The sequence below is a fragment of the Pseudophryne corroboree genome, chromosome 11 (genome assembly GCF_028390025.1).
Source record: "Pseudophryne corroboree isolate aPseCor3 chromosome 11, aPseCor3.hap2, whole genome shotgun sequence".
Lineage (NCBI taxonomy): Eukaryota > Metazoa > Chordata > Amphibia > Anura > Myobatrachidae > Pseudophryne > Pseudophryne corroboree.
The window spans coordinates 132,165,495-132,189,389 of NC_086454.1; the positions used below are offsets into that span (position 1 = coordinate 132,165,495).

Genomic DNA, 23,895 nt, shown 5'->3' on the forward strand with positions numbered 1-23,895 from the left:
TCGGCAAACACATGGATCGAAAAAGTCGAAATGGCATTGTCGAAAACAGGCAAAACCAGTCGGATTTGCCCGCAAATTGAATACTGCACTGAATAACCCTAGTAGTGTGTTATTGTTAGGGATAAGCAATATCCTCTTCGCAGTAGCACAAATATCCGAATTTACAGCAACTTGGTTTCCTAGGCTTGAATACAAAGCCTACAGTCTACAAAGACTGTTTCTTTGATAAATAACTCAAAATGACATAGTCAATTTCAGACAACTTAAATCATTCTCATAATGTGCTTTAACGGATCTGCACTACTTTCTCTCTCCTTTTTTTTTCTGCTCTTTTTCCTGTCTTCTCTCTCTCTCTTCCATTTTCTGATTATTATGGATATTACAGAGATCACATCTCCTTCCTGGTGGAATTACGGTTAAATGTGCAGGTGAAGGTTTGCTTGCGGGCGGGAACATGTTTATTTGGTTATTTTATTTGTGTGTCTCACATAACAAACTATATTGTTTCTCGCTGCTCCAAGAATTTTCCATTGTGCATCTTGTTTATCTTGTGCATTGACCTGTGATTCCTCCATTCTTTCAATTATTTCAATAAAAACAGTTTATACAAAAAAAAGTATGTATTCTGCTTATCCTAATAATGATTTTGAGAACTTTAAACTTGTTTGTGAGGTTACCATTAAATTAAGCTTACTTTATTTTAATTTCTTGTGATACAGCTATCCAGTTTGGAACCAGCGTAGTACCTGTTTCGCAAAATGGAACATTGTAGTATTCGTTGCTCTTAATAGAATATGGATTACAATACTTCACATTTAAAATAATTTGAGTACTACTGCAAATTTAACTGACATTCAGCTATTTTTTTCCTCTCTTTAGTGATAATTTTTGCTCACAGTTGTATAATTAGTGGCATTGTTAACTTGATTTTTTTGGTTTATTACATGAGGCAGATGGAGAATTTCATCCAATATCTGAATGAGCCAACAGTCAACTCGCAGATTTTCCCACATGTGGTCCATGGATTTATGGATACAAACCCTGCTATTCGTGAACAAACAGTAAAGGTAATATGGAGATAGTGGAAGATCTTTATAAAGCACAAAACACAGCAAAAATCATCTTGGATGGTGTTGTATGCCTCTCTTTGCCCCGTTGCATCCAAAGTTCCAGCAAGCTCTTGAATTTGTGGAGTAAATTGGTGGCATTAGCAGTGAAAGAGTAGAAGTTTGCCCTAGTGGATGGGAGGAGTTGTGTGGCGTGAGGATATTCCTTGTTATGTTCAAAGTAGGCGCAACAGGTGGCTTTGTTGTGGAGTAGTGCAAAATTGAGAACTTTTTGAAGAGCAAGATTATTGAAATGGAAAGATACTTGTTCCTTACTGCAGAGGTTCCCAAACGCAGTCCTCAAGGCATCCCAACGGTCCTGGTTTTAAATGTATCCCTGCTTAGCACCTTAGTCCGTTTGATTTAACCATCTGTGCTGAGCCATGGAAACCTGGACTGTTGGGGTGCCTTGAGGACCGCGTTTGGGAACCTCTGCCTTACTGTGAATTAAGGGCACATAGCCTTTTCGGTGATGCAAAAGCGTATGAATTTAGCATCAGTTTAAGAATTATAAGGGAAATTTAATTTCGTCAATTAATGTCATGGGATTTAAAGTGGCAAGTTTTTAAAAAGACAAGATCCTGCTTATTTTGCATTTTATTACATTTCACCCTGGGTTTCTACTTATGCTTTTAATAAGACACATTTTGCACCTTCCACTTAAATCAGCGCTAAAACACATTTTTAGGTACCCATTGTAATTTTCTCTATCGTCCTAGTGGATGCTGGGGTTCCTGAAAGGACCATGGGGAATAGCGGCTCCGCAGGAGACAGGGCACAAAAAGTAAAGCTTTAGGATCAGGTGGTGTGCACTGGCTCCTCCCCCTATGACCCTCCTCCAAGCCAGTTAGATTTTGTGCCCGGCCGAGAAGGGTGCAATCTAGGTGGCTCTCCTAAAGAGCTGCTTAGGAAAGTTTAGCTTAGGTTTTTTATTTTACAGTGAGTCCTGCTGGCAACAGGATCACTGCAACGAGGGACTTAGGGGAGAAGAAGTGAACTCACCTGCGTGCAGGATGGATTGGCTTCTTGGCTACTGGACATCAGCTCCAGAGGGACGATCACAGGTACAGCCTGGATGGTCACCGGAGCCTTGCCGCCGGCCCCCTTGCAGATGCTGAAGTAAGAAGAGGTCCAGAATCGGCGGCAGAAGACTCCTCAGTCTTCTAAAGGTAGCGCACAGCACTGCAGCTGTGCGCCATTTTCCTCTCAGCACACTTCACACGGCAGTCACTGAGGGTGCAGGGCGCTGGGAGGGGGGCGCCCTGGGAGGCAAATGAATACCTATTTTGGCTAAAAATACCTCACATATAGCCTCCGGAGGCTATATGGAGATATTTAACCCCTGCCAGAATCCGTTAAGAGCGGGAGACGAGGCCGCCCGAAAAAGGGGCGGGGCCTATCTCCTCAGCACACAGCGCCATTTTCCCTCACAGAAAGGCTGGAGGGAAGGCTCCCAGGCTCTCCCCTGCACTGCACTACAGAAACAGGGTTAAAACAGAGAGGGGGGGCACTAATTTGGCGATATGCTTATATATATATATTAAGATGCTATAAGGGAAAACACTTATATAAGGTTGTCCCTATATAATTATAGCGTTTTTGGTGTGTGCTGGCAAACTCTCCCTCTGTCTCTCCAAAGGGCTAGTGGGTCCTGTCCTCTATCAGAGCATTCCCTGTGTGTGTGCTGTGTGTCGGTACGTGTGTGTCGACAGGTAGGAGGACGATGTTGGTGAGGAGGCGGAGCAATTGCCTGTAATGGTGATGTCACTCTCTAGGGAGTCGACACCGGAATGGATGGCTTATTTAGGAAATTACGTGATAATGTCAACACGCTGCAAGGTCGGTTGACGACATGAGACGGCCGACAAACAATTAGTACGGTCCAGACGTCTCAAAAACACCGTCAAGGGTTTTTTAAAACGCCCGTTTACTTTAGTCGGTCGACACAGACACAGACAGGGACACTGAATCCAGTGTCGACGGTGAATAAACAAACGTATTCCTTATTAGGGCCACACGTTAAAGGCAATGAAGGAGGTGTTACGTATTTCTGATACTACAAGTACCACAAAAGAGGGTATTATGTGGGATGTGAAAAAACTACCATAGTTTTTCCTGAATCAGATAAATTAAATAAAGTGTGTGATGATGCGTGGGTTCCCCCCGATAGAAAATTATGGGCGGTATACCCTTTCCCGCCAGAAGTTAGGGCGCGTTGGGAAACACCCCTTAAGGTGGATAAGGCGCTCACACGCTTATCAAAACAAGTGGCGGTACCGTCTATAGATAGGGCCGTCCTCAAGGACCAGCTGACAAGGCTGGAAAATATAATAAAAAGTATATACACACATACTGGTGTTATACTGCGGCCAGCGATCGCCTCAGCCTGGATGTGCAGAGCTAGGGTGGCTTGGTCGGATTCCCTGACTAAAAATATTGATACCCTTGACAGGGACAGTATTTTATTGACTATAGAGCATTTCTATATATGCGAGATGCACAGAGGGATATTTGCACTCTGGCATCATGAATAAACGCGATGTCCATAACTGCCAGAAGATGTTATGGACACGACAGTGGTCAGGTGATGCAGATTCCAAACGGCACAGTATGGCCGTATAAAGGAAGAGGACTTGTTTGGGGTCGGTCCATCGGACCTGGTGGTCACGGCAACTGCTGGAAAATCCACCGTTTTTTACCCTAAGTCACATCTCTGCTGAAAAAGACACCGTCTTTTCAGCCTCAGTCCTCTCGTCCCTATAAGATCATATCTGCCCAGGGATAGAGGAAAGGGAAGAAGACTGCAACAGGCAGCCTATTCCCAGGAACAGAAGCGTTCCACCGCGTCTGACAAGTTCTCAGCATGGCGCTGAGTCCGTACAGGACCCCTGGATCCTACATGTAGTATCCCGGGGGTACAGATGGGAATGTCGAGACGTTTCCCCTTCGCAGGCTCCTGAAGTCTGCTTTACCAAGTCTCCCTCCGACAAGGAGGTAGTATGGGAAAAAATTCACAAGCTGTGTTCCCAGCAGGTGACAATTAAATTACCCCTCCTACTACAGAAAAGGGGTATTATTCCACACTATATTGTGGTACTGAAGCCAGAAGGCTAGGTGAGACTTATTCTAAAAAAAAAAAAAAAAAAAAAAATTTTTTTTTGAACACTTACAAAGGTTCAAATTAAGATGAAGTCACTCAGAGCAGTGATAACGAACCAGGAAGAAGGGGACTATATAGTGTCCCGGGACATCAGGGATGCTTACCTCTATGTCCCAAATTTGCCCTTCTCACTAAGGGTACCTCAGGTTCGTGGTGCAGAACTGTCACTATCAGTTTCAGACGCTGCCGTTTGGATTGTCCACGGCACCCCGGGGTCTTTACCAAGGTAATGGCCGAATTGATGATTCTTCTTCGAAGAAAAGGCGTCTTAATTATCCCTTACTTGGACGATCTCCTGATAGGGGCATAGTCCAGGGAACAGTTGGAGGTCGGAGTAGCACTATCTCGGATACTGCTACAATCAGCACGGGTGGATTCTAAATATTCCAAAATCGCAGCTGATCCCGACGACACGTCTGCTGTGCCTAGGGATGATTCTGGACACAGTCCAGAAAAAGGTGTTTCTCCCGGAAGAGAAAGCCAGGGAGTTATCCGAGCAAGTCAGGAACCTCCTAAAAACAGTGCATCATTGCACAAGGGTCCTGGTAAAAATGGTGGCTTCCTACGAAGCAATTCCATTCGGCAGATTTCACGTAAGAACTTTTCAGTGGGATCTGCTGGACAAATGGTCCGGATCGCATCTTCAGATGCATCAGCGGATAACCCAATATCCAAGGACAAGGGTGTCTCTCCTGTGGTGGTTATAGAGTGCTCATCTTCTAGAGGGCCGCAGATTCGGCATTCAGGATTGGATGCTGGTAACCACGGAGCCCAGCCTGAGAGGCTGGGGAGCAGTCACACAAGGGAAAAATTTCCAGGGAGTGTGATCAAGTATGGAGACTTTTCTCCACATAAATATACTGGAGCTAAGGGTAAATTTATAATGCTCTAAGCTTAGCAAGACCTCTGCTTCAAGGTCAGCCGGTATTGATCCAGTGGGAAAAACATCACGGCAGTCGCCCACGTAAACAGACAGGGCGACACAAGAAGCAGGAGGGCAATGGCAGAAACTGCAAGGACTTTTCGCTGGGCGGAAAATCATGTGATAACACTGTCAGCAGTTTTTCATCCCGGGAATGGAAACTGGGAAGCAGACTTCCTCAGCACGACCTCCACCCGGGAGAGTGGAAACTTCATTGAGAAGTTTTTTCCACATGATTGTAAACCGTTGGGAAATACCAAAGGTGGACATGATGGCGTCCCGTCTGAACAAAAAACGGGACAGGTATTGCGCCAGGTCAAGGGACCCTCAGGCAATAGATGTGGACGTTCTGGTAACACCGTGGGTGTACCAGTCGGTGTATGTGTTCCCTCCTCTGCTTCTCATACCTAAGGTGCTGAGAATTATAAGACGTAGAGGAGTAAGAACTATACTCATGGCTCCGGATTGGCCAAGAAGGACTTGGTACCCGGAACTTCAAGAGATGCTTACAGAGGTCTTATGGCCTCTGCCGCTAAGAAGGGACTTGCTTCAGCAAGTACCATGTCTGTTCCAAGACTTACCGCAGCTGCGTTTGTCGGCATGGCGATGGAAAGCCGGATCCTAAGGGAAAAAAGGCATTCCGGAAGAGGTCATTCCTACCCTGGTCAAAGCCAGAAAGGAGGTGACCGCACAACATTATCACCACGTGTGGCGAAAATTTGTTGCGTGGTGTGAGGCCAGGAAGGCCCCACAAAGAAATTTCAACTCGGTCGTTTCCTGCATTTCCTGCAAACAGGAGTGTCTATGGGCCTCAAATTGGGGTCCATTAAGGTTCAAATTCGGCCCTGTAAATTTTCTTCCAGAAAGAATTGGCTTCAGTTCCTGAAGTCCAGAAGTTTGTCAAGGGAGTATTGCATATACAAACCCCTTTTTTGTGCCTCCAGTGGCACTGTGGGATCTCAACGTAGTTCTGGGATTTCTCAAATCACATTGGTTTAAAACCAGTCAAATATGTGGATTTGCAGCATCTCACATAAAAAGTGACCATGCTCTTGGCCCTGGCCTGGACCAGGCGAGTGTCAAATTGGTGGTTTTTTCTCAAAAAAGCCCATATCTGTTTGTCCATTCGGACAGGGCAGAGCTGCGGACTCGTCCCCAGTTCTCTCCCTAAGGTGGTGTCAGTGTTTCACCTGAACCAGCTTATTGTGGTGCCTTGCACCTACTAGGGACTTGGAGGACTCCAAGTTGCTAGAAGTTGTCAGGGCCCTGAAAATATATTCCAGGACAGCTGGAGTCAGAAAATCTGACTCGCTGTTTATACTGTATGCACCCAACAAGTTGGGTGCGCCTGCTTCTAAGCAGTCGATTGCTCGTTGGATTTGTAACACAATTCAACTTGCACATTCTGAGGCAGGCCTGCCACAGTCTAAATCGGTTAAGGCCCATTCCACAAGGAAGGTGGGCTCATCTTGGGCGGCTGCCCGAGAGGTCTCGGCATTACAACTCTGCCGAGCAGCTGCGTGGTCAGGGGAGAACACGTTTGTAAAATTCTACAAATTTGATATCCTGGCAAAAGAGGACCTGGAGTTCTCTCATTCGGTGCTGCAGAGTCATCCGCACTCTCCCGCCCGTTTGGGAGCTTTGGTATAATCCCCATGGTCCTTTCAGGAACCCCAGCATCCACTAGGACGATAGAGAAAATAAGAATTTACTTACCAATAATTCTATTTCTCGGAGTCCGTAGTGGATGCTGGGCGCCCATCCCAAGTGCGGATTATCTGCAATACTTGTACATAGTTACAAAAATCGGGTTATTATTGTTGTGAGCCATCTTTTCAGAGGCTCCGCTGTTATCATACTGTTAACTGGGTTTAGATCACAAGTTGTACGGTGTGATTGGTGTGGCTGGTATGAGTCTTACCCGGGATTCAAAATTCCTCCCTTATTGTGTACGCTCGTCCGGGCACAGTACCTAACTGGCTTGGAGGAGGGTCATAGGGGGAGGAGCCAGTGCACACCACCTGATCCTAAAGCTTTACTTTTTGTGCCCTGTCTCCTGCGGAGCCGCTATTCCCCATGGTCCTTTCAGGAACCCCAGCATCCACTACGGACTCCGAGAAATAGAATTATCGGTAAGTAAATTCTTATTTTTTTTTTTCTGTACAGTGGCCAAACACTAAAGTGTCACATGCATTAAAGACGGCCCCTGTGTTCCCTCTTACTTATGAATGATGGCAAGATGGATTTTGATGTGACATTTAAACTAGCGCAGCATTCCTCTCCACAAAGCTGGGTACACTTCTAGTTTGTGGAAGCGTCTTCTTAAAATCAATGGAAGAACCTTGAAGAGCTGTTGGGGTATATTTTCTAAACTGCAGGTTTATAAAAGCGGAGATGTAGCCCTTAGCAACCAATCAGATTATAACTATAATCTTCTAGAAGGTGCTAGATAAATAATAAGTAGAATCTGGTTGCTATGGTATTGGCTCCACTTCTATAAACCCGCCCTTTAGTTACTAAACCCCTTGGGCAGAATATCTAGGAGTATCAGTTGAAAAACTAAGACACATCTAGTGCACTTTCTAAGAGGCCTTCTGTGTTCCATGTACACAATGGTACTTCAGAGCTTGGTGTATAATATAGAGATAGATACAGTTGCAAGAAAAAGTATGTAAACCCTCTGGAATTTCCTGGATTTGTGCATAAATTGGTCATAAAATGTGTTCTGATCTTCATCTAAGTCACAACAATAGACAAACACAGTCTGCTGAAACTAATACCACACAAACAATTATATATTCTCATGTTTTTATTGAACACACCATGTAAACATTTACTGTGCAGGGTGGACAAAGTATGTGAACCCTTGGATTTAATAACTGGTTGAACCTCCTTTGGCAGCAATAACCTCAACCAAACGTTTCCTGTAGTTGCATATCAGACCTGCACAATGGTCAGGGGGAATTTTGGACCATTCCTCTTTACAAAACTGTTTCAGTTCAGCAATATTCTTGGGTTATCTGGTGTGAATCGCTCTCTTGATGTCATGCCACAGCATCTAAATCGGGTTGCGGTCAGGACTCTGGGCCACTCCAGAAGGCGTATTTCTCTTACATCCTAGAGGACGCTGGGGTCCACATTAGCACCATGGGGTATAGACGGGTCCCTTGGGAGCCATGGGCACTTTAAGAGTTTAATAGTGTGGGCTGGCTCCTCCCTCTATGCCCGTCCTACCTGACTCCGTTTAGAATGTGTTCGGTGGAGCCAGTCACAGCTTGAGAAGCTCCATAGGAGTTTTTCTAGTTTTTTTTTTTAGAGTTTAGGTACAGGGAGGCTGCTGGCAACAGCCTCCTTGCTTCGTGGGACTTAGGGGGGGGAGTAGTGTTCAACCCTCTGAGGTTAATGGCCACTATCTCCGCTGACAGGACATTAAGCTCCTGAGGGTGATGATGGTGATGATCGTTAACCTCCGAGGTGACCGCTCACTCCCGCAGCATGCCGCCGCCCCCTAACAGAGCCAGAAGATTGCGGTGGTGAGTAGGTCACCGGTGACTCGACAAGCGGGGAGCCGGTGTGTATGGTGGCAAAAGGGTGGGAGCGCAGTACTGAAACTGCGCTCCGGAGGCTCAGCAGTACTACAGTGCGGCACTGTGAGGGTGCCCTGAGCCAGCGCAAACTCTTACACTGGTCACTAATCCTATCAGGGTGTCTGAACTACTGCTAGTTATAACTCCACAGGCCAGTATAAAAAACTGTAAAGTGCGGGAAAACGTGCCATTTTCGGGGGCGGAGCTTCTCCTCAGAGCGGATCCAGCAGCTCCCCATCGCCATTTTCTCCTTGCAGAAATTACACAAACGCTGACCCTCCACATAACTCCAGTCATCCTGTGCGGTACCAGGGGGTTATAGAAGGGGAGGGGAGTGCATTACAACTGTGTAGTCTATTAAGGGTGCACAGTCAGCGCCAGACAATTATTTTATAACGGTCTTCTGGGGCACTGTGTGTGCTGGCTCCATTATCTCTGTGTCTCTCTGAAGGTACTTGGGGAAACTGTGTCTGACATTTTCCTGTGTGTGTGTGTGTGTGTGTGTGTGTATACAATCAATCTCACATTACTATGTCCAGGGTTTCTGTATCTTGTGCTGCAGAGTATGTATCTTCACCAGAGGAATCCATTCCATGTACTCAGGAATGTAATATTATGTCTCGGCCTTTCCGAATCCGAACCCCAGTGGGTGGCTTCTATTAAGGTAATGATTTCCCAGATTTCTACTAGGATTGCACATTATGAGACTGAATCACAGGATTTTAAACAATCTGTGGAGGTTTTGTCTGGTTCTGTTCCCACTAGCTCAAAATCCCCCTGTATATACCCAAAGAAACGTGCGCTTGCTCAGATTATGCAAGTAGACACGGACACCGACTCTGACACTGCAGACTGATGCGGATATGCAGGAAGGTGAGGCTTCCATGGCAAGAGGGGTGCAGCTCATGATAGAGGCCATTAGGGATATATTACACATTACTGACAAGCCACCTGAGCAGGTAGAGGATGCTTACTTTACAGACAATAAGAAAGCCTCCCTGACCTTCCCTGCGCCTAAAGAATTAAACGCATTATTTGAAAACTCCTGGGAAAACCCAGAGAAAAAGTTCCAGATCCCAAAGAGGGTTCTTGTTGCTTTTCCTTTCCCTGAGGATGATAGGAAAAAGTGGGAAAACCCACCTATAGTAGACTCTTTTGTATCTAGACTGTCTAAAAAGGTGGTTTTACCTGTCCCTGGGTCTACCGCTTTGAAAGAGTCGGCTGACCGCAAGTTTGAAACTACGCTCATATCCATATACACTGCTTCAGGCCTGGCGTTAAGGCCCACTATTGCCTGTGCATGGATTTCTAAAGCCATAGTAAAGTGGTCAGGCACATTACTAGAGGACTTAGATTCTATGGATAGAAGTGACATTGAATTGTTTCTCCGGCTGGGTCCACAGGTTATCCACAGGATAACATTGGGATATGCTTGAGCGTCAGCGGATTGGCACCAAATCGATCACGAGCTTGGTGGCCTCCCAGGATACACCGGGCTCATCCATATAATCCCGCCCACCGACTCGGTCAAATCCGTTTTTTGTTTGGTGCGGTCCATGGTCATAGGCTGCTGTGTTTGGCAGCCCTAAGCTTTGAATTTGATTTATTTTTATAGTCTTACCTTTTTTTGAGTGAACTTTCCTAACAGCGTCTTACACGCATATTGGAAAAAGTCGCTCCAACAACTCTCTGCCGGGTCGCAACAACGCTTACCCACGGTACAAGTGCTGTCTCGACGGGCGTCTGGGTCGGATGTTACTAGCAGGTCCAGCAGACGTTACCAGGCTGTGGCCGGAGCACAGGGAGAAGGTAAGGCATCGGTTCCCCTTAGAGGGGGAATACGGACACAGCCGCACTGATATGGGAGGAGACTACCAAACAGTAGCTGGCGCGCCATCACCACGGGTGCTCTAGCGCTAGGCCTTAGGGATCAGTAGGCGCCAGGATTAGTTAGAGGCTGCGATCCCTAGGGTTGATGCCAGCAGTGGGGAGTCAGACGCTCTCCTAGTCGCCCCTCCCCCCAGTTCATGACCAGTTACCGAGCGTCTCCTGCCATGAACTGATTGCCTCACTTCCGTCTCAGACGCTACCACGAGGGGACTCGGTCACAGCATGGGGCTGCGTCAGTATACACTAAGGTTTGACCGCTAAGAGACTGGGTCGCAGACAGGAGCGTCTGCATGCACTAACGTTCACTGAGCGTCTGTGTCCAATAAAAATACCTGAGCGGCAGTGTACGCTAGTAGTGTCTGGATCCACTCAGCGGTTTGTTAACGTATTGATCGATCCTGGAAGTGGGGTGAGTCTCCCTGTATCCCACTCTACAGAGTAAGGGTTATACAGCACTAAATTTCTATCTACTGTGTTAGTATGAATAGTTAAGTTTAGTGCCTATTGCATATGAGTTTTGTACAATGCTGTAGTTTTTCTCCGCAATTGCGTCTGAATACATTAAAATAACTGTATAATACAGAAAACAGTAGATGTACGCCTACATACTTGAAATGTGTTGTAGTTGATAAATTGCTCATATGACTAATAATATCATGTGGCTGACTGCTAGTGTGATTGCTGACTTTATATATGTTTGTCAGTGTTTTTTCTGAACCTCAATTCTGGTGCTTGGGTTGGGGTCAGATTGATATCACTTTTTATGCAATATAAAGTGTTTCTCTGGCTGGGTCCGCAGGATTATCCACAGGATAACATTGGGATATTGCCGAGCGACAGCGAAAATGGCACCAACACGGTCACGAGCTTTCTGGCCTCCCAGGATGCATTGGGGCCTCCACTATATAGTCCCGCCCACTGACTCAGTCAGATCAGTTTTTTGCTTGGTGCGGCAGGAAGCCGCATGGTCACAGGGCTGCTGTGAAAGCAGCCTTAAGTTTTCATTAATTTATTTTTATAGGCTTACTGTTTTGGTTTTTTGAGCGACTTCTCTTAACAGCGTCTTAAACGCATATTAGAAAGAGTCGCTCCAACAACTCCCCACCGGGTCGCAACAACGCTTACCTTCGGGTATCAGTGCTGTCTCGACGGGCGTCTGTGTCGGATGTTCTAGCAGGTCCAGCAGACGTAACCAGGCTGTGGCCGGAGCATGGGGAGACGGTGAGTCTATGGACTTCCTCTTACTAGAGGGGTCAGGACACAGCTATACTGATTTGGTGGAGACTACAAACAGTGTGTTGATGCACCGAACATCCCGGTGTGACAGCGCTACGCTCTGGGGATCATAGGCGCCAGGACTAGGTGAGGCCGCGATCCTGGGAGTTTAAGTCAACAAGCGGTTTTAGACGCTCTCCTGACTGTCCCTCCTCCGAGTTCATGGCCAGTTCCCGCGTGTCTCTCGTTTCATGAACTGAATGACCTCACTTCCGGCTCAGACGCTACCACGAGGGTACTCTGTCGCAGCTTAGACGCTGCGGTTGTGTACACTGGATATAAACCCGCCCAGACCGAGTCGCAGGCCTTTAGCGTCTGCATACACGTGGAGTCGCTCAGCGTCCATGTGCGTCAGTGAGCGTCCGTGTCCGTTATCAGTTACCAAGAGCGGCAGTGTACACCAGTAGCGTCTGAATCCACTCAGCGTCTTACGAGCGTCTTTGTTTGGATATGGAAGTGTGGTGAGTCTCCCTGTATCCCGCTCTCTGGAGGCAGGGTATACAGTACTAAAAATTCCTTTCTACTTCTTAGTATGCATTGTTAATTTTTAGTACCTATTGCATATGAGACCTGTATATTACTGTGTTTTCTGCATGTTATGTTGAAAAAAGAACCAGTTAAACAGAAGTACAATTTTCCTACTTATGTTTAAGTTATTATGGAGGTTGTATTCTCATATGACAATGTCTAATGCTTTAACATGTGACTGACTGCTAGTATGCGTGCTGACCTTTCTGTGTAATGTCCTGTTCTGGCCCTCAAATCAGGTGCACTGTGGTCAGATTGATTTCACCTCTATATACTGATTATAGGGTGTTTTTCAGTCACAAAATTGTGTAGTCAATATCACATAAAATGTCTGTGAGCGGCAAAAGTGATGAGGAGAATTTGTCAAGCACTCCCATAGCCCTAACATGCTTATCTTGTAAGTCAGGGGTAATTGATATGAATCAATTGGTCACTTATGAAGGTTTGTGTGCAAACTGTTTCGCTTTTCAGCGAAGTAAAAAACAGGAGTTAGTTCAACCTCCAGTAGAGCCACCATGGAATATGTTCGCAAAGACTCTGTCTTCAATAGCGGACAGGTTAGCTCCGGTAGCACCACCTCAAGGGTTAGGTTACACTATGAACCCATACATGCAGCTCCCTTCCTATGGTTTGGTTCCAGTAGCTTCTACAAGCAACCAAGGGGCAGGTAAGACTAAGACAGATACGTCTGTATGGCAGACTACACAAGATGATACGTCGGATGATGATGCGGAAACAATAGATTCAACTCCGTATGATGATCAGTCGCAGAGCTTTAGTTCAGAAGATGTAGCTGAACTCATTAATGCAGTGAAGGCTGTGCTTTCTCTGGAAGAACCAGCCAAGACAGCGTTAAAAGTAAAAGCACATGTATTCAAACGAACAAAGTCAGTGAAGGCTGAATTTCCAGCGTCAGATGAGTTGACGGAAATGATGGATGAGTCTTGGGCAGCGCCCAGTAAAAAGTATAAGATTCCTAAGAGATGGGATTCTTATTATCCATTTCCTGCTGGAGATTGTTCGAAGAGAGAAGTTCCTCCAAAAGTAGATGCACATGTTCTGCGACTCGTGCATAAATCTGCTTTACCACTGTCATCTACCTCTTTGAATGATGTCACAGACAGAAGGGTAGAGAGCCTATTGAAAAATATTTTTTCTCTTGTAGGTGCAGTGGTAAGACCTGCTATGGCTTCGGCCTGGGTAGCAAAGGCAATGGGCGAATGGATAGAGGAACTAGAGAATGACATCCCCTCTCCTACTAGGGAGCAAGAGGATCGTCTTTGCCGTTTAAGACAATCTGCCCAGTATTTAGAAGAAGCAGCTATTGACGTAGGCACTGTTGCTTCTAAAGCTTCAGCCCTGGTAGTAGTCGCTCGCAGAGCAGTTTGGCTACGGACCTGGAAGGCAGATGCGGAGTCCAAGAAAGAATTGGAAGCATTGCCTTTCGTGGGTAATATATTATTTGGAAAACCTTTATCGGATATCCTAGAATCAGAGGCTGAATCGAAAAAGGTCAGATTTCCGGCTACCTATAACCCTAAGTCCAAGGGTTTAAAATTTCGCTCATTTCGCTGGCAAAGCGAAAGCTAAAGAGGAGCCTAAACAACCCCAGTTTAAATCCAGGGGTAGGAAGCAGTGGGCTAGCAAAAAGCCAGCTTCCAAACCTGAACAGAAACCCTCAGCCTGAAGAGACGGGCCTCCGCCTGGAGGATTCCAGGGTTGGGGGCCGACTCCTGCAATTTGCACACATATGGCAACAGTCAACAGCAGATGCCTGGGTGCAGAAGGTAGTATCTCAGGGGTATGGGTTCCCATTCAGGAGGCAGCCTCCTCAAAGATTTTTTTGCACCAGCCCGTCTCGTATAGAGTCGAAGGCCAATGCCCTGCAAGAAGCAGTCCAAAAATTACTGCAGTCAGGTGTGATTGTCCCAGTACCTCCATCACAAAAGGGACAGGGGTATTACTCCAATCTGTTTCTAATCCAGAAACCAAATGGGTCATATCGACCAATTCTAAATCTGAAGATGTTGAACAACTACATATGGATCCCGAAGTTCCACATGGAGACGTTACGCTCCATAATGTTGGCTATGGAACCGGGAGACTATATGGTATCTCTGGATGTACGGGATGCTTACCTGCATGTGCCTATAGCACTATCACATCAGTGTTACCTCAGGTTTGCCATCCTCAAGGAACACTTCCAGTTCCAAACTCTGCCCTTCGGGCTAGCTACAGCACCCAGGGTGTTTACCAAGATCATGGTGGTTATGGCAGCTTGTCTGCGCAAGCAAGGGATAAGAATATTCCCATACCTAGACGACCTATTAATCTTAGCACAGTCGCAAGATTTACTGTTGAGCCATCTCCAACAGACGATAGGTTGTTTACAGAGACACAGGTGGCTCATAAATTGGGAGAAGTCGTCCCTGAATCCGTCACAGCGGATGGTTCATTTGGGAGCCATATTGGATTCAGACTTACAGAGTTCTCTTACCAGAGAAAAAAATAGTCAAGGTGCAGGTCATGGCTCAGGAAGCGTTGCAAGCCCAGACAATGTCAGTCCATGCAGCAATGCGACTGTTGGGTCTGATGGTATCAACGTTCGACATGGTGGAATATGCGCAATTCCACTCCAGACCGTTGCAGCATCTCATTTTAACCAAATGGAACGGAAATCATCAATCAATAAAGAAGCAGATGATAAAGATTCCAGTATATGTAAAAAGGTCTCTAGCATGGTGGCTACAGACAGACCATTTAAACAAGGGGAGACCCTTTTGGATAAAAGAGTGGCAAGTCCTGACAACAGATGCCAGCCTGCAAGGCTGGGGGGGCGGTACTCGGAAGCCTATGGTTTCAGGGAAAATGGACCGCAAGGGAAAGTCGCCTGCCGATAAATCTGTTAGAAATAAGAGCCATTTACTTGGCTCTGGTTCAGGCAGAGGACAATCTACAAGGAAGACCAGTCCAGATCCGCTCAGACAATGCGACGGCAGTAGCATACCTCAATCATCAAGGAGGAACTCACAGCAAGAGTCTGATGGAGGAAGTAACCCCCATGCTAAAATGGGCAGAACTCCATCTCCCAGCATTGTCAGCAGTATTTGTCCCGGGTGTACTAAATTGGGAAGCAGATTTTCTCAGCCGGCACACCATTCAGGAAACCGAATGGGCACTACACCCAGAAGTGTTTCAGACACTGGTGAACAGATGGGGTCTACCGGAGATAGACCTTATGGCGTCTCGTCTAAACAACAATGTTCCGAGGTACGGATCAAGAACAAGGGACCCAGGAGCGGTCCTGGTAGATGCACTGTCAGTGGAATGGAGGTTTCAGCTGGCATATCTGTTCCCTCCAATATCTCTGTTACCCAGAGTAGTGAGAAAGATAAAACAGGCAAAAGGAGCAATCATTCTAATAGCTCCAGCTTGGCCAAGAAGGCATTGGTACATAGATCTGTTGAGAATGTCCATGGAAGCACCGATACTGCTCCCTCAACGTCCAGATCTGCTAATGCAGGGTCCTTGTTGTCACAGTCATCTGGATCGCCTGTCTTTGACGGCGTGGCTGTTGAAACCTCTATCTTAGAGGCTAAAGGATTTTCAAAGCAAGTAATCCAAACCATGCTTAGAGCAAGAAAGCCTTCTTCGGCCCATGTGTATCATAGAATGTGGCAAGCCTATATTCATTGGTGTTCTGGAAAAAATTACAATCCGAGATCCTTTAAAGTAGCTAGAATTTTGGATTTCCTGCAGGCAGGATTGGATAAAGGGTTGAAGGTTGCTTCCTTGAGGGTAAGTCTCAGCGTTGACTGTATGGTTTCAGCAGAAGATTGCTGACCTACACGATGTACGTACGTTTTTCCAAGGAGTAGTACATATTCAACCTCCATTTGTTCCTCCTGCAGCTCCCTGGGATTTGAATTTAGTTCTTAAATTTCTCCAGGGTCCTTTGTTTGAACCACTTGAGAGAACAGATCTTAAGTGGTTAACGGTTAAAGTTCTTTTTTTACTGGCAATGGCGTCAGCCAGAAGAGTGTCAGATTTAGGAGTATTATCATGTAAGTCTCCTTTCCTAAGTTTTTTTCCAGACAGAGCAGTTCTCAGAACGAGATCTAGTTATCTTCCAAAGGTGGTATCAAAATTTCACCTGAATGAAGAGATTGTAGTCCCAGCTTTTCAGGTATCGGGACTATCTGCGGAAGAAGCGTCGCTGGACGTGGTCCGGGCTTTAAAAATCTACATAGATCGTACTAGTGCCATCAGGAAAACAGATTCCCTCTTCATCCTCTACGGATTCCATAGAAGAGGATGGCCTGCTAGTAAACAGACGCTGGCGAGATGGCTCCGAATGGTAATATCTGAAGCTTATTCTCATGCAGATCTCCCTATTCCGGCTAATGTCTCTGCACACTCTACACGTAAGGTAGGTCCTTCTTGGGCAGCACAACAGGGTGCATCAGCTGAACAGATATGTAGGGCAGCCACATGGTCTTCCATAAACACATTCATCAGACATTATGCCTTGGATACTTTTGCCTCTCATGACGCAGACTTCGGGCGAAAGGTCCTCCTGTGCAATCAGGAGCGTCCCCACCACTAAAATGGCTTTGGGAATCCCAGTGTTATCCTGTGGATAATCCTGTGGACCCAGCCAGAGAAATGAACGTTATGGTAAGAACGTACCGTTGATAACGTGATTTCTCTTATGTCCACAGGTATCCACAGGGATCCCACCCTGACGCATCTGATTTGAGGATCTAGACAATCACTAAAACCTCTTCCTTCTTGTATGGAAGGGTGTGCATGTGTGTTCTTATCGCCTGTACAGGTCTTTACCTAATGTTCCTGCCTAAAATCGCTGTGGAAAGAACTGATCTGACTGAGTCAGTGGGCGGGACTATATAGTGGAGGCCCCAATGCATCCTGGGAGGCCAGAAAGCTCGTGACCGTGTTGGTGCCATTTTCGCTGTCGCTCGACAATATCCCAATGTTATCCTGTGGACATAAGAGAAATCACGTTATCAACGGTAAGTTCTTACCATAACGTTCATTTTCAGTCACAGATGGTGTAGTATACTGTGGAAGAGTTGATTATTTATCATGTCTAAGAGTGGCAAAGATGACGAGTAACACCAACACTTAAAACATGTTTATCCTGCAAGGTGGGGTTACTAACTCAATCCTTGGGAAATAATGGGTTGTGTGCAAATTGTTTTTCATTTCAGCAGACTGCAAGGCAGATCCCTGTTCAACAACAAATAGATCCACCTTTGGCCATATTTGCACAGACTTTATCCTGTATAGCTGACAGGTTGGCCCCTGCAGCTCCAACCGCAGGAATAGGTTACACAGTTAACTCATGCATGCAGTTCCCATCTTATGGTATAGACCCTACAGCTTCTACAAGTCAACAAGCTGATCAACCGAGGGTAAATATATCATCTAATGCACAGGCTACACAGGAGGATACAACAGATGATGACTCCATATACTCTACTTCACCTTATGAAGAACAAATAGAGGGCTTCAGCTCAGAAGATATAGCTGAGTTAATTGGAGCAATGAAGGCGATTCTGTCTCTAAAAGATTCAGTTGAGCTGGTAGTAAAAACTAAAGCACCTGTGTTTAACGTCCTAAAACAGTGAGGGTTGAGTTTCCAGGGTCAGAAGAACTGACGGAAATTATGGAGGAACCTTGGGCTACGCCCAATAAGAAATATAAAATCCCAAGAAAATGGGATTCGTACTACCCTTTTCCAAGTGGGGACTGTTTAAAAAGAGAAGTGCCTCCTAAAGTAGATACGCACGTCATTCGACTTGTGCGAAAATCCGTTTTACCCTTGCCATCAACATCATTAAATGATGTCACAGACAGAAGAGTAGATGGTTTTTTGAAAAACAGATTTTCTCTGTCAGGGGCAGTCATAAGGCCTGCTATGGCCTCAGCCTGGATGGCAAAAGCGGTAGTTGAATGGGCTGTAGAATTAGAGAATGGACTTTTAGCACCTACTAGGGAGCAGGAGTCTTCTATAACCCATATGAAACAAGCTGCACTATTTCTAGAGGAAGCAGCAATGGATATGGGTACGATTGCTTCCAAAGCATCAGCCTTAATGGTAGCTGCTCGCAGAGCAATTTAGCTACGTACATGGAAAGCTGATTCAGAATCCAAAAAGGTTCTGGAAGCTTTGCCTTTTGTTGGGAACATACTTTTCGGTAAGGAATTGACAGAGATTCTGGAGTCAGAAGCTGAATCTAAGAAGGTTAAATTTCCTGCAAGTTATACTCCCTAAGTCTAAGGGTTCAGGATTTAGGCCATTTCGGTGTCAAAGTAAAACAAAAGGTAGAAATGAATCAAAGCAAAACCAGTATAATAAGTCTGGTAAATCAAGGAAGCAGTGGGCCACTAGAGGGCCAGCTTCCAAACCAGAACAGAAACCATCAGCCTGAGGGTGCAGGCCTCCACTTGGGGGACTCCAAGGTAGAGGGCCGTCTTCTTCAGTTTGCACACATATGGCAGTGGTCGACAACAGATGCTTGGGGGCAAGTAGTGGTACCTCGGGGTTATGTTTTCCCATTCAAAAAGCAGCCTACGTGAAGGTTTTTTTGTACCAGCCCGTCTCGCGTAAAGACGAGGGTCAGGGCACTGCAAGCAGCAGTTCACAAATTGCTTCAGTCAGGAGTAATCATCCCAGTACCTCCGGAACAACGGGGGAAGGGGTTTTACTCTAACCTATTCTTGGTCCTGAAGTCAAATGGGTCGTTTCGACCCATCCTCAATCTCAAAATGTTAAACAAATACATCTGGGTACCAAGGTTCCATATGGAAACATTATGTTCCATAATTTTGGCCATGGAACCAGGGGATTACATGGTATCTATGGATATACAAGATGCTTACCTGCATGTGCCGATAGCATTGTCCCATCAGTGTTACCTCAGGTTCGCTATCCTCCAGCAACATTTTCAGTTCCAGGCCTTACCCTTTGGGTTAGCCACAGCCCCCAGAGTGTTCACCAAGATCATGGTGGTTATGGCAGCTTATCTCCCCAAGCAGAGAATAAGAATTTTTCCATACCTCGACGATCTTTTAATCCTGACACAATCCCAGGAATTGCTCTTGAGCCATCTCCAACAGACAATAACTTGTCTACAGAAACATGGATGGGCTCATAAATTGGACAAAGTCGTCTCTAATTCCGTCACAACGGATGATTCACTTAGGGGCTGTATTGGATTCAGGTCTGCAGAAAATAATTTTACCTGTGGGAAAAATATCCAAGGTGCAGTTAATGACTCAGTAATTATTGCACAGTCAAACAATATCGGTTCACACGGCAATGCGAGTGATGGGGTTGATGGTGTCAACGTTCGACATGGTGGAATATGCACAATTCCACTCAAGACCTTTGCAACATCTGATCCTAACCAGATGGAATGGAGTACATCAGACAATAAAGAAACAAATGATGGTACTTCTAGTAGAGGTAAAAAGGTTGTTAGCCTTGTGGCTACAGACATCCCATCTAGACAAGGGGAGACCCTTTTGGATATCCGATTGGGAGATCCTGACAACGAATGCCAGTCTTCAGGGCTGGGGAGCAGTGTCCGGAAAATTTTGGTTCCAGGGATAATGGACCAAAGAGGAAAGTTGCCTGCCAATAAATTTGTTGGAACTACGAGCTATATATATGGCACTGATTCAGGCAAAGAACATTCTGCAAGGAAAACCAGTCCAGATATGCTCGGACAATGCAAAGGCAGTAACGTACCTCAACCATCAGGGAGGAACTCGCAGCAAAAAAGCGATGAAGGAGGTAAGTCACATACTAAGGTGGGCAGAACTCCATCTTCCAGCATTGTCCGCAGTGTTCGTTGCAGGAGTCCTAAACTGGGAAGCGGACTTTCTCAGTCTGCACACCATTCAGGAAACCGAATGGGCTCTACACCCGGAAGTATTTCAGACTCTAGTAGACAAGTGGGGGTTGCCAGAGATAGACCCCATGGCGTCCCGTCTGAATCACAAAGTTCTGATTCTTTTTTTTTATCCAGATAAAGCAGTTTCCAGAACTAGGTCTGGTTATCTTCCAAAAGTGGTCTCGAAGTCTCACCTTAATGAAGAAATTGTGGTCCCGGCTTTTCAGGTACCGGGACTGTCTGCGGGAGAAGCGTCGCCTGACGTAGTCCGTACATTAAGAATCTACATAGATCGTACCAGTGCCATTAGAAAGACAGATTCTCTCTTCATTGTCTATGGATTTCATAAGAGGGGATGGCCTGCTACTAAACAGACGCTAGCAAGATGGCTTCGAATGACGATTTCAGAAGCATTCTATCGTGCTGATCTCCCTGTTCCGGCTAATGTCTCTGCTCACTCTACACGTAAGGTAGGTCCTTCATGGGCGGCACAGCATGGTGCTTCAGCAGAACAGATATGTAAGGCAGACACATGGTCTTCCATTAACACATTCATTACAAATTATGCCTTGGATACCTTTGCCTCTCATGACTCTGAATTTGGGCGAAAGGTTCTCCTGTCCGATCAGGAGCATCCCCACCACTAAAAATTTGCTTTGGGAAATCCCAATGTTATAATGTGGATAACCTGTGGACCCAGCCGGAGAAATATACGTTATGGTAAGAACTTACCACTTACCGTTGATAACGGTATTTCTCCTATGTCCACATGTTTCCACAGGGATCCCACCATGACGCACCTGATTTGAGAATCTTTATACTTACTAACCTCTTCCCTTTTGCGTGGAAGGGTGTGCATGTGTGTTCTTCTCGCCTGAATAGGGTTCATCATAATGCTCCTACCTAAATGCTTTGGAAACAACTGATTTGACTGAGTTGGTGGGCGGGATTATATGGACGAGCCCGGTGCATCCTGGGAGGCCACAAAGCTCGTGACCGATTTGGTGCCAATCCGCTGACGCTCAAGCATATCCCAATGTTATCCTGTGGAAACCTGCGGACATAGGAGAAATACTGTTATCAACGGTAAGTTCTTACCATAACGTATATTTTTACGTAACATACAGGATTCTGCGGGTTTCATGGTGGAGGCCATGAAGGACCTGGGTCATCTGAATGCATGGACATCTTCCATGGCTGTCTCAGCACGCAGGGGACTCTGGCTGCGCCAATGGTCGGCAGACGCGGAATCCAGTAGAAGTGTGGAGAACCTACCCTTCATAGGTCAGACTCTCTTTGGGGAAGCATTGGATGCGTGGATCTCAACGGCAACCGCTGGTAAGTCAACCTTTCTTCCCTCAGCCAATCATCCTCAATGCAGTCCTTTTGGGTCGCAAAAGCTAAGAAATTCAAGCTGCCTACCACTTTCTTCAGAGGTGGTCAGGCAAAATCCAGGAACAGAAGCCTGCATTTGTTTCCTCCAAATCCTCAGTATGACGGTGGACCTCGCGGCCTGGAGAACGAGCAGGTGGGAGCGAGACTCAGACATTTCAGTCACGTCTGAGTGTCATCCGGCCTGAATCCCTGGGTACAGGATATTGTGTCCCAGGGGTACAGGCTGGAGTTTCAAGAGCTCACACCTCACAGATTCTTCAAGTCAGGCTTGCCGGCTTTACTGACGGAAAGGGCTATCCTACAGGAAGCCATTCAAAAATTGGAAAGGTCGGATGTCATTGTTCCAGTTCCACCTCATCAAGGTTACTATTCAAACCTATTTGTGAGGAGACAAGTCTTTGGGGCGTACCTCACATAGACATGATGGCCTCCTGTCTCAACAGGAAGCTTCGGAGGTACTGTTCCAGGTCGAGAGACCTACAAGCAGTGTCAGTGGAGGCTCTGGTAACTCTGTGGGTGTTCAAGTCAGTGTACGTATTCCCTCCACTTCCGCTCATTCCAAGGGTTCTAAAGCTCATAAAGAGAACAAGAGTTCAGGCTATCCTCATTGCTCCAGACTGGCTAAGAAGGGCTTGGTACATGGATCTTCTGGAATTACTACTGGAAGATCCAAGGCCTCTTCCTCTTCAAGAGGACCTTCTTCAACAGGGGCCGTTCACTTATCAAGACTTACCACGGCTACGTTTGACGGCATGGAGGTTGAACGCCAGATCTTAGCTCTGAAGGGCATTCCGAACTCTGTTATTCCTACCCTGATACAGGCTCGGAAAGGGGTAACCTCTAAACATTACCATCGCATTAAAGTATGTGTCTTGGTGTGAATCCAAGAAGTTTCCTACGGTAGAGTTTCAACTTGGACGGTTTCTCCTCTTCCTGCAAGCAGGTGTGGATATGGGCCTGCGTATGGGATCCCTGAAGGTCCAGATTTCGGCCTTACCCAGTTTCTTCCAGAAACGACTGGCTTCCCTCCCTGAGGGTCAGACTTTCTTGAAAGGGGTTCTGCATATCCAGCCTCCCTTTGTGCCGCCTACGGCACCCTGGGATCTTAACGTGGTGTTGCAGTTCCTGCAATCGGATTGGTTTGAGCCTTTACAGGAGGTTGAGGTCAAGTTTCTCACGTGGAAGGCTGTCACGTTGTTGGCCTTAGCTTCTGCTAGGCGTGTGTCGGAATTGGGGCCTTTGTCTTGTAAAAGCCCCTACCTAATCTTCCATGCGGAGAGAGCTGAGCTACGGATGCATCCGCAGTTCCTTCCAATGGTTGTGTCGGCTTTTCATATCAACCAACCTATTGTGGTGCCAGTGGCTACTGACTCCTCAATTCCATCAATGTTCTTGGATGTTGTAAGGGCTCTGAAGATCTATGTGGCGAGAACTGCTCGTCACAGAAAATCAGACTCTGTTTGTCCTATGTGATCCCAAGAAACTTGGGTCTCCTGCTTCTAAGCAGATGATTTCTTGATGGATCAGGTTCACTATCCAGCATGCGTATTCTACGGCAGGATTGCTGTGTCCAAAATCTATTAAGGCCCACTCTACTTGTACGGTGGGTTCTTCCTAGGTGGCTGCCCGGGGTGTCTCGGCTTTACAACTTTGCCGAGCGGCTACTTGGTCAGGGTCGAACACATTTGCCAAGTTCTATAAGTTCGATACTTTGACCATACTTTAGTTCTGCAGAGGCCAATCAGTTCTGCAGGAGCCGCCGCGCTCTCCCTCCCGTTCTGGGAGCTTTGGTACATCCCCATGGTACTAATGTGGACCCCAGCATCCTCTAGGACGTAAGAGAAAATAGGATTTTAATTACCTACCGGTAAATCCTTTTCTCATAGTCCGTAGAGGATGCTGGGCGCCCGCCCAGCACTTTGTTATCCTGCTGTGGTTACTTCAGTACTGATTTGTTCTTGGTTTAGTACTGTGTTGTTACTTGGTTAAGTCATGTTGTTCAGCCGTTGCTGAGTATTCAAGCTGGTTAGCTTGGTTTGCCTTGCATGTGTGAGCTGGTGTGAATCTCACCACTATCTGTGTAAATTCCTTCTCTCGAAGATGTCAGTCT

General features: G+C 46.3%; 1 protein-coding gene across 2 annotated transcripts in view; it reads left to right on the forward strand.

Moving 5' to 3' along the window:
- SCYL1 (SCY1 like pseudokinase 1) overlaps nucleotides 1-23,895 on the forward strand; it is a 179,565-nt gene that overhangs the window by 41,217 nt on the left and 114,453 nt on the right. For both annotated transcript variants that reach the window (XM_063944813.1, XM_063944814.1), the window contains exon 9: nucleotides 954-1,067. In XM_063944813.1, coding sequence (XP_063800883.1) covers nucleotides 954-1,067 — 114 coding nt within the window. The remainder of the gene's footprint in view (nucleotides 1-953; nucleotides 1,068-23,895) is intronic.